This window comes from Condylura cristata, unplaced genomic scaffold (assembly GCF_000260355.1).
Source record: "Condylura cristata isolate star-nosed mole 26May11 unplaced genomic scaffold, ConCri1.0 scaffold00001, whole genome shotgun sequence".
Classification (NCBI taxonomy): domain Eukaryota; kingdom Metazoa; phylum Chordata; class Mammalia; order Eulipotyphla; family Talpidae; genus Condylura; species Condylura cristata.
In genome coordinates this window covers 86,348,259-86,359,791 of record NW_004567102.1, presented here as the reverse complement: position 1 = coordinate 86,359,791, position 11,533 = coordinate 86,348,259, and the positions used below count along the sequence as shown (strand labels likewise).

General features: G+C 51.0%; 1 protein-coding gene across 1 annotated transcript in view; it reads left to right on the top strand.

Moving 5' to 3' along the window:
• Positions 1 to 6: 6 nt before the first annotated feature.
• Positions 7 to 11,533, top strand: part of EZR (ezrin) — a 40,107-nt gene continuing 28,580 nt past the window's right edge. The window contains exon 1 of the mRNA XM_012735165.1: positions 7 to 99. Within this exon, the coding sequence (XP_012590619.1) occupies positions 88 to 99 (12 nt within the window). The 5' untranslated portion in view covers positions 7 to 87. The remainder of the gene's footprint in view (positions 100 to 11,533) is intronic.

Genomic DNA, 11,533 nt, shown 5'->3' with positions numbered 1-11,533 from the left:
GGCTGCTCTGCTGCAGGTCCGAGAACCCGCTGAGCCGCTGCGGCCGAGCAGTTTCTCGCCGATCGAGGAAAACCCGGCGGATCCAAGATGCCGAAGCCAGTAAGTGCGCGCGTGTCTGGACTGCGCGGCGCGGCGGCTTTTGCTCGGGGTTGCTACCTGGGCGGGAGCAGGGGAGACCCAGGTAGACCCGGGTGCTCTTTTTCCAGGGATCCGTGGGCAGGAGGAGGCGGTGTCCTCTTTGTCGTTGACCTTTTTGTGAAGCTCTGGAAGAAAACGCGATGATGATCCTGGGCTATTTACTTACAGCCTTTGTGTTTGCGACCCCCGCCCCCCCCCCCATATTTATGGTCTTGTAAAAATGAGTGCAAATTTTGCCAAAATTAGCATCCTCCTTATACTGCGGCAGTTCGTTTTAAAAAGTGATTGTAGTGCGACTTGGAAGTTTCTTGAGGAGTTCGAAGTCGCCTGGAGATCAGGTGGCTCGCAGTGACACACCCCAACGGCCAGTCCCTTTCATTGTGCGAACTTGGGTTCCTGCTTTGGCCCCGCGCGGGGCGCCTGGGGTGAGGCCGCCTCTGGCCGGCAGCTGCGTGGCAGAGGGCCCTGGAGTAGCTCTGGGCTCCGGGAATGTGCTGCGGGCAGCTGGATTCCTATCTCGGGAGCTTTGGTAATGCCCTGGAATTGCAGATGCGGGAAGGCCGCCCTGGAGTCTGATAAGGAGGCTCCTTGGGCCCCAGGCCGTGCTCTCCCTGCCACATCATAATCCCTCATAAATACCAGCTGATCAAAGGGCTGCTGGGCGGCACCCCTGGCCCCCCATCCATCAGGTTGCCGGGCAGACTGCTGGCCAGGCCAGAGCATTCCGGACTGGCTGCGGCAGGGCCCTAGAAGGCTGTGTATGCTACCCGCTTGGACACAGGTGGGCTGGTGCTTGTTAGGAAGAGGCTTCCCTCTTTTTAATTGAGTTTACATTCACAGTGGACAAAATACCACAGTTTGCTAAAAATTGCAGCGGAAGGTGCAATTTTATTTCTAGTTTTTCAAACAAGTTGGTTCATGCTTTTTTTTTCAGCCATCAAATTTTTCATCCTCTAAAAAGTTCTTTATTAATCAAGTCCTACTTTACTGCTAATTTAAATAAATTAATCTTAAACACACTAATAGATTCAGAAGCCATTACAGTTTTTTTGCCTGAGTTACATCATGGTCATGATTCATTCATGATCCAGAAATTTTTTCCTACACAAATTCTTTTCATTTCAAACTTGCAACCGACACGCTGTCTGGGCTTTGCTAACTGAACTGAACGTGGCCCAGGGCAGAGTGGCTGAGCTGTGCTCACAGCTTATTGGCCCTGGTGTGCTTTTCTTTATTTCAGTAAGAGTTCAGCTTTTACTCTGCCACTCAGAAAAAGTCAGGAAATGAGTGTCCAGTGACATTTTTCTCTTTTCTCATAATGAATTGAAACTTATTCTCTCTCTATATATTTTGGTGGTGCCGGTAAAACTACAGTCAGCATCCTAAGTATGTATAAGTACACAGGTCACTGGCGCTAAGCCCATTCACCGTGGTGTGGTGGGTGGTCCCCACCCTCCGTCCCAAGAACTGCTCTCCCCACACCTGGGAAACACCGCCCGCCCTCTGCATCTCTCCATCCGCTCCCCCTCCCACCCCAGCCCTCACCCTGGGCCTTTGGCCTGAGTGTGAGACTCAGCATCTCACCTTCTGGGAATCTGACTGTGGCCTTTGGTGACTGGCGCCATGTCCTCCAGGGCCTTCCTCCCATAGCCCTCCCTTGAGTTCTCTTTCTTACTTCATTTTGCTGTAAAGGTCTTTCCGTGTGGATGAGAAACTTAGAAAATGTTCTGACAGAGGAAGAAGATAGTTGTTAGACTTAATTAAGGCAGGCAGCGTCCTGTGTTAGAGTCCCAATTAGCAGGACCACACTGACAGACCATATATTATATAATGTCTACAGCTATGGAATTGGAACGGTGTTGAGATCTGCTTTCAGGTCAGCCTAAGAGGCGGAAAGGCCTCTCCCTGCCCCACGGCTGAGGTGGGGGAGGGCCCTGGAGTGTTTGGCTCAGAGGGTAAATTGGGAAGCCTTGGCCTCCCCCAGGTGTTAGGAGGTGCCCGAAACACAGAGCGGCTGGACCTTACGGCTGTTACAGAGTATCTAGTTCTGTTACTGTTTCTCTGGCTCAGTGGTTCCAGCGTGGGCTGTCAGGCTGGACACATGTGTCCTTACCTAGGGGCTTGTTCCCTCTTCAGATCTAAGCTAGGGGTTTTGTAAGGCGGTTTCCTTGGGATCTGGGTGTTTAACAATACAACACTGTGGGAGCAAATGGCTAGCCTGGACGTTGGCCACACCCCAGTGGCAGGGCCGGGGCGCCCGGTCTCCACTGCTCTGCTGAACCTTGAACGCCGAAGGCGAAGAGTTTTTGATTGATTTACCCCAACGGAAGCAGCGGCTGCTTTCACACAGAATAGTAACATGAAATCTGTTTGCCGAGTTTTCCCGCTCTGATGCTGCTCCCAGGTCACCACATGCTAACAGCAGAGCAAGCTCTGAGTGTGGTCGGGGGCACGGGCCTGCACCGGTGCTGAGAGGCTTCCTGCACCGGCCCAGACTCTGGCTCACACTGAAACAGGAGCCGGAAGTTAGCCGAGTGCCGTCGGAGGGGAAAGGCTTAGGTGCGGTGCCACACAAGAGGAAGCCACCAGAGAAGTGCGGGCGGCCGGGGCCGGCTGGAGGGGGGCCGCCCTCCTGGGAGGGACGGTGTGTCTGGGGCTGCCTTTGCTCTTTGCACCGCCTTGGCTCTGCCCACGGGTGACTCTGGCTTCTGAGGAGGATGACTTGGGTTCCAGAAGGCTCTGTGCTCCCCTCGCTGGCCTGTCCGGCCGCTGGCCCTTCTCCTGTGCAGCGGCCTGGCGGTGGGCCTGTGCCCAGGGTCGGCCGAGGGAGGCCCATGGAGGCTTCCCTCCTCTCTCCTCGCCATCTTGGCCCGGATGGCAGACAGGAAACCACAGTCAAGTGCAAGGCCAGCCTCTGACACTGTCCTCCCAGACCAACGTCTGTGACCCCAAGCAGCACCGTGCTTATTCCTGGGGTGCTGCTAGGGGCGTTTCACAGATAGAAGTAGATCCCCCCTCCAGGAGGGAACCGCTAAACGTCCGCCCAAACCCTCAGGTCCTTTCTCAGATGACCTGGCCTGCCGGGGAGTACGTGGTCCCTGGACCGGGTTTTAGGGAGTGTGGCTGGCTCTGCCCTGAGCTCCGTTCCCCATGCCGCCGGCCTCGGTCCTCGGGTGCGCCGCCTGCTGCCAGGGCCGCTGGTGAATTAGGCAGCCAGGATTTCCCACGTGGCGGTGAGGAGTGGCGCCCAGGATGACTCACCGGCCTCGTCCTACGAGGCACAATGGCTCGGTTTGTCCGTCCATCCATGACTTCAGCAGATGTTTACTGGGTTACTATGCTAGATGCTGAGGCGACTGAGGTGAGTAGACCCAGAAGTAGCCCGTCATCATGGATTTACAGTCCGGTGAGGGTGCACACAATAATCAGAGATTGTGTGGTGGGTGGTGGTTGGGGAGGGCCAACCCCAAGGTCAGAAAGGCACCCCCAGGAGGTGATGTCTCTGCCCAGCCATGTAAGGTATGCTGGGCGTTCGCCAGCAGGAGGAGGGAGGCAAGGAACACTGCAGGCAGCGGAAAGGACTGTGCCAAGGCCCTGGGGTGGGAGTGAGTCGGGGACGTAGCTTTGCCCATGAGGACCAGTGTGGCCAGCAGGGAAGGCCACTTCTGCATAGGCCTGACTGGGCAAGTTTTGACTGGAAGGAGGCGACCTCATCAGATTGCTCTTTTGAAAGGTCAGGGTGTGGGAGGCAGCGCGAGGCAGAGTGGCACTGGACCAGCGCTGGAGCAGCGGGGGTGGGTGTGCACCTGCCCGCTGAGCCTGGCAGGTCAGCATGGTGTGGGTTCAGGACGCAGCCCCCCATGTCACAGGCTGACTTTTTGGGGTTGAAGCCAGTGGATGAGAAGGGCCCGCGCAGTCACATAGGATTTTCGACTGGGCCGGGGAGCATGGGTGCCCCAACCCCGCTTTGTTCCAGGCTCACCTATATTGGGGAGGGAGACTTGTGAGGACCTGGTGATGGGTTGGCTGTCCCAGGCAGAGGGGGTGACTTCTGGTATGCCGCTTGAGGGGTGGCCGTGCTGTGCCCCGAGATAAGGAACGTGGAAGAGGACCAGGTGTGGGAGGAAGGTGGAGACTTTGGCTTGTATGTGTTGTTAGTAGATTGGCAACTGTGCGGGGTGAAAGAAGTTCTTCTTTTCTTTCATATCTGTAACTACTGCTCCCGGTACCAGACTTGAATGGCAGCATTTCAGGACCTCCTGATCTGAGCCGGGCAGCCGCTGGGTCTCCTGGGTGAACCCGCAGACAGGTTAGGATCAGCTTGGTTCGCAGATGTTGGTACCCCAGGATACTACTGACGGCCCTTTTCTAGAGTGAGACCGAAGCTTCCCCAGCTGCTTCTAATGCACCCAGAGTTTGGGAAGTGACGATCTTGCAGGGCTTTGATCGGTTCCCTTCTTGCACACAGTGAGGTCCGGGAGGGTCAGGCCTGTGGCTGTGTATGGTGTAGCCAGGCTGGGCGGGATTCCAGAGCTCTCAGGCTGGAGCAACACACAGTTGCCTTCTTCTTTTAGATTTTTTTTAAAATTTATGCATTCAAGAACTGGGGGCGGGGGTGAGAGGACTCCCCAGAGACAGAGTAAGGAGCAGAATAGGCAGATCCACTGAAGTCCACTGCTGAGGGGAACAGCAGGGAGACAGGAGAGGTCTGCTGAGCCCCGTGGTCACTCCCTGGCTGGGGATCGAACTTGTGGGCAGGGGACAGCTTGATAGCCCTGAGACTTAACCCCTGCACCACCAGGGAGGCCTCTCAGTTGACTTCACAAGGTTCCACCTTAAACTCGAGAGTGCCACTCTTGGTATTTGGGACATGGCTGGGTGGGGAAAAGGAGGTATCTGGACAGATACCAAGCTCCAGAAAGACAGGCCGGCTAAGCGATAATATCTCCCGGATTTGAACTTCTCTGCGGAGTTCAGTTGCAGAGCTTAATTTGGCAGTGAACAGTGGCCTCTCGAATTCTGGTTTTCTTTGTTTTTACAGGCAAAAGCAAGCCGAAACACTTTCTATTAAGTGGCAGAGAAGAGAGATCCGATTCTCTTTCATCTTTTCTTTTCTCGCTTAGTCCTACTGCACAGGCCTCTCTTGTTAATTCCCGTCATAGATAGTAATACTCTAATTTCTAGGAACGTTTGGTATAATTTCATTAATGCTTGTCACTTGGTTTAAAAAGTATTATTGCTTTCACTGAAGTATAAGTATTTTTACATAAACTTGTGTGTCTTTGATCATTTGAAGATTCTTAGACTAAAGTCTATGTAGTCCTTACACTGTGTAGTGCTTCTAATCTGAAGCCATGAAATTCACAGTTGTCAAGCTCAGTGAATGCGTTTTGAGTTATCCATTCTGTTTCAGTAGTAGCTACACTTGGGATCCCTCAGCTACTCCAGTTAGTCTTTACCTTAAGCACTAGGTGTGTGTTCAGGATGAGATATCTGCCTCATCCCATTAAACATGGGATAGCTATTCAAGATGAGAAGGTTGTGTTGTTTTGGTGCCTGAGAAATAAATGTTAAAATGAAGGTCTTATTCCAGACCCTGTAAAATATTTTTTAAAGAGAAAACTGACATACTATAATGTGACTTAGAGACTTTTACCAAAAGTAAAGGTTTAATGTATAGTTAATACACATAATTGGGGTGCAGGCCAGAGGTGCAGGGACAGTGTGAGGATTCACCAGAGACAGAGTGGGGAGCAGTACTGAGATACTGCTGAGGGGAGCAGCTGGAGGGATGGGAGAGGCCTGTTGTGCCCTGGGTGTCTCCTCCCTGGCCAGGCCTGGAATCAAACTCATGCAAAAGGGCCGGGCTAGCTTCGCAGTGCTGTGCTTTAACCCTCTGAGCCACAGGGAGGGCCCGAAATAGGTTTTATACTCTCCAGTGTAACCTGGACAGTTTTGTTCGTGCGTGGCCATAAGCCAGGCAGGGTCCTGGTGGGCTTCTGAGGGAAGCAGCGATGGTGCCATTGTGCTGTCCAGACCGGCACCTCCCAGTCTCTGGCTCTGATGCCATTGTCGCTGACGTCATCACCTTGCCAGTCACGTGGCTTCCTTCCTACTGAAGGAGCCCTGTTGTCTGCCAGTGTGCAAGATGCTGGGGCTATTTTAAAAGTGAGATAAGTTCTTGCCTCTAAGGGGGATCGGATCTGCAAACCAAGAATTAAGTGCCTGGGGGACAGAAGACAGATGAAGGCACCCTGCACAGCCTGGAAGGCTTCAGCCCTGGGCGCTACTAGCCAGTGATTTTCACTTTTGCAAAGGGTCATTTTAAACCCGCAGCAATGTGCAACAGATGCCGTCCCAAGGCCTAAAATCTTTCCTGATAGGTAAAAATCTGCCAGCCCCTGCTTTGGGATAAAAAATACTGCTCTTAAGCTCTTGTTAAAACCTTTTATTTTTTATGGCCAAACTCACGGTACTGAGAAGCAGCTCTGCCATCCTGTGGGCTCCAGCTTTGAAAAACTTCACAGAACAAAGCACGGTGGCAGCTGCCGACCTGGGAAGCTGGGCGCCCGCAGACGCGGCCATGTTTTAACCCAGGCTGGGCTCTGGGTGCTTTGTCCCTGCAGAGGAAGTGGCGGTATCTGGTGTCACTCTTGCGAAGCCATTGTCCAGTGATGGATTTCTGGCCTTTGCTGAAAGAAAGCAATTTGTACTTGATATTTGAGTTGGAAAGGGAATGTTATGCGCGGCTTTTTGATCACTGATAATTTCAGTTGAACTTTTCCTATGGGCTGTGTGTGAACCTCTGACTGCAGCTGCTTTATATGTCAACCCTGATTGAATCGACTCTAAGGTAGAGCCCACCTCCCCACCACTTCACAGAAGACATTTCTGCCTTTAACAATGTGAGGCACTGGTTATTTCCCTGGACACATGTTGAGAGGCAAGTGGCTTGAAAAATCTGCATCTCTATCTGCTTCTAGAACAATCTTTAAGCTAGTGCTTTACCCCAGCTCTGCTTTTATTGATCTGTGTTGTCTGGTCAGTCACTCGCTTCGGACAGGAGTGCAGGAACTTACTTTCAGGCAGGTTGGAGATGAGGCGGCATCGATTGCCTCGCCCACCTGGCATTACTTCTCAGACCACGAAGTTTGGGAACTTTCTTCTTTTCGTATGATTTTCTGCCGGTTTCGTCAGCCTGGCATCTATAGGTGTCTTAGAAACAATGTTGTGGAAGGTCAGCCATTCTTGTCTCATGAAGAGAAAATTGAGCCACACCCCTGGTTTGACAAAGGCTTAGAACATAAATATGAGATTGGAACCACCTCTTTGTGAAAACACAACATGCTTATTAGCATGATCTTCTTGCAGATGAAATCACGACAGGTGTCACCTCCTGGCTGTCAAGTATTTGTTTGCACCATATATTGCTATTTGGGTGGGACCTAAGTGGGACTTAGGTGGGAAGACTGGGTGGGAGCTCTTGGTGTTAAGAAACTGCCCGGACAGGGCAACTTGGAGTAGAGTGAGATGTCCAGGCTGCCAAGGACATCGCAGGATCTGAACAAGTCGTCTGGAAAAGGCTGCTTTTGAGGCCTGGGGGTGGGTGGGGTGGACACGACTGAATGTGGACTAAATGGAGAATATAAGGAATTGTTTTTAGTTGTGTTGCACATGCTAGTGGTGTGGTGGCAGTGCAAGTATATAAATATGCTTCCATTTAAAGACCTTTAAGACTCCTAGGAAGTTTTTACACATGAGATGCTATTTGATGGCCTTAAACTAGGCCAGCAGGCTTTGCTGTAAGCAGAATGAGCAGGAAATTCCCACAAGCCTGGGAGTCATCTGGCTGGAGCTGGGCGAAGCGGGGGTGTGGGGAGGTGTGACCTGTTAGACTTCTGCTGTTGAAGTTTTCAGATGTTTTGCAGTACAGGTAGCTCTTGCAAAGCACATTAGGGGGATAGGGGAGGAGAGGGGTGTCATGTTGCAAATCATGTAACATGGAGTCCAGTGCAGGGAAAATGGGGAGTCAGGCCCCCTCCCCCGGCCGTGCTGTATTCCTGGGGAGCCACTCTCCTTCCTCAGAGACCTTGGTTCCTCATCAGAAGAAAGCCTGGTTTCACCCCACCTGGGCTCCCTCGCCCTCACACAGCTCTCAGTAAAGGCGCTCTCAAGCCAGATCACAGGGACTTGAAACACACTGCGATGTTTGTTCTCGGGAGCTCCACTGTGCTCTGTTCCCACGACTGGGGGGAGGGGAGGGGAGATTGCTGTGACCCGACTGGAAATAGGTCATTGTCTCAATAGCAGCTTTCTCAGAGCTGAACATGCCAGTAAGCATAGGACGAGGGACCTTCTGAGTGGAGTTGCACAGGACCCTTTTAATGGACAGTGTGGGGTCTGTGGGGGCAGGAGGGGCAGCTGACGGGGACACAGCAGACAGGGCTGCAGGGCTGGGTGGGCCATGGCAGGTCCAGGGCACACAGGTCTGTGGGATGTTACATACTAGATTATAACAAGGTGTAAATTGAAAAGCTTGATTGGTTGTGTTTTTTTTTTTTTAAGCATAATTTCAGACACAGTAGATTGACTTAAAAGTATATGATTTTTTTTTAAAGTATTTTATTATACATACAGGCGGGGATCAAACTCGTGCTGAAGTGGCTTTAGCCTCCTAGTGCTGTGCTTTAACCCGCTGCACCACCAGGGAGGGCCCACATATGATTATTATTTTTTTTCAAGATTTATTTATTTATTTATTCGTACAGAACTGGGGTACAGGCCGGAGATGCGGAGGGTGAGAGGATTCACCAGAGACAGAGCGGGGAGCAGAACAGGCAGATCGAAGAAGTACACTGCTGAGGGGAGCAGCGGGCGGGTCAGGAGAGGTCTGCCACGCCCTGTGGTCACCTCCGGGGCAGGGGGGAATCGAACTCCTGCGGAAGTGGCTTAAGCTTCTTTGTGCTGTGCTTTAGCCCACTGTGCCACCAGGGAGGGCCTCCACATATGATTATTTTAAGCTTAATTATTCAAGCAAATTTTGTAAGCTTGGTTTAATTTGGATTGGAGTCTTACCTATTTTTGATAGATGGCAAAAGTAAAGAGCTCTTGGTCAATTTCAGATACATTTTGACTAAGCTCTTCATAGGAGAAATGTTCTTCAATACTGCAGAATACTACTACACATGTGATCGTAACTAGAGACAAAAAGATTTATTTCAAAAATGTCACAAGATTTAAATATGCCTTATTGTATATCTTCCCTAAAACACCATAGCAAACGAATTATATTATTTTGATATTTTCATTTGTTCATGGGGTTCCCACACACCACCTCTCCCACACACATTCTAGATTAGGAAAAACTTAAGAGGCCAAGAAAAAGATGCATTTCAGGTAGGTATTGAAGCTTAGCCTTTTAATTTCCTATCTTTCCTGAGCCTAGACTCAAAGCCACGGTAGCTTGTGACAGCTTTCTTGGCCCTGTCCCTTCCATCTGCTGTTTGGGATCCTAAGTATGTGGATATAATTAACCTCATTCTCTGGGAGCTAAGTGGGTGCTGAAGCATATGACACAGCCAGTGAAACAGAAACCACGAGCTACAGAATCACGGCTTCATAAGCTTATTAGATAAAGAGAAAGTGACCCAACATGGTCACTTATTTTGCCTGCCTTGGGGTGGGGAAAGAAGGATGTAATGTTTGTGATTCTGGAAAAGAATTGTTTTGCAAAAGTAATATTCTTTGATCCCAGGAGCAGCCAAACTTCCTAGTTTAGGTCCTAGTTAAATTCATGTATCATTCCCAGCGTAGAAGTAGGTGGTTGCTACTTCCACTCACCACAAAAAGAATCATAAAAAGCAAGTCAGTTGGTATCTGTGGGGGGAGGGGGGGCTGCAGCAGGGCCTTGAAACTTGGGTGAAAGGGATGATCATTTGTCAGCAATCTGGAATTCAGACTCTTCCTGCCTCAGTTCCCTCTTTCTGAAAACTGGGCCTCAGCTCAGGAACTGTGTGTGTGTGTGTGTGTGTGTGTGTGTGTGTGTGTGTGTGTGTGTGTTGGGGGGTGGGGTGTTGGGTGGCGTGTTGGGGAGGGGCATGTGGGCAGTGGGGAGACCATCACAGACCATTCACACCCACTTTGAAAGTAAAGGCGCCTGCTCTCTGGCCCTGGGGTCTCCAGGGCCTGGCTTGCTCTGAGCACTGACTGACAGGACTGGTTTGTCAGCTTTCTGTATCATTAGGCAACCTAGGCTGACGGGAAGTGGGTCTGGGGGCAGGAAGTGGCTTACTTTCAGAGGCAAAAGGAGCTATTTAGAAAGGGATTGCATTTTGGGTTCTTGAAATTATGGGGTGGTCATTAATGGATCTGGGTTTTTCCTTTAAGTATACAAGCTTCCACATACTTTTCACTGGAATTTGGAAACTTTTTAATCCATGCATTTAAAAACATAGGTCTGTATTTTAAGACACAACTTTAGAAATAACATGTAAGAGGTATGTAAATATAAATATTTTTAGTAGCTAAGTACCAGAAGTTGAGCAAATTGCATAAACCTTTCTGGATCTCAGCTTCCTCAGCCATCAAGCGGGTGGCCAGACCAGTGGCCACACATCATCCATGTGGTCACCTGTGAAATAGTTTGCTTATACCTCATCACGTTTAATTGTTCAGTACATATAATACATATGATTACATAAAATATAACAAAATAGAAATCTGACACATAAATTTCTTCAGCAGCCCCAAGGCCCAGCTTCGGGCTCCCAGGCTTCTACTCTGTCCTGCTGCTGTCTGGCCCCTTCTAAGAATTTAGCCTTTGCACCTTGAGCGCAGCCTCAGGGTGGGGGAGGAAAGCCTGTAGGGAAGGAGGAGGGGTGTGCAGTGTTAGTTTTCATGACCACTTTGCCCCCTCAGAGGTCCTTCAGGAGAGACTGTGAAGCAGGTCGCAGCCACCCCCGTGCCATGGTTGTCTCCGGCCCACCTCCACTCTCCCAGTTACAAGTGATGGGCACATTTCCTAGACCCCCGTGAAGACTGGGCTTACCTGAACTGAGCAACAGCTGGCCAATACTGACGATCTGTGAGGAAGTTACCGACAAATCGGCCCCTTTTGGACAGTGGCTACGGTTACCATCTTGCTTTCATTAGCAGTGACCTCTGGCCGAACACTGCCCGTGAATGCTTGTTCCCTGCCCCAGAGGGAATGGAGGGGAGGGCAGGGCTGCTAATCCAGAAGGACAGCACCCTAGCCAGAGGCACCCTAGCTGGAGGCGTTCTTTGAGTTTCTGGGTAGATCTGCCTAGGGGAGTTGATCCCGCCTAGGGGAGTTGATCCCGCCTAGGGGAGGTGATCCCACCTAGGGGAGGTGATCCCGCCTAGGGGAGGTGATCCC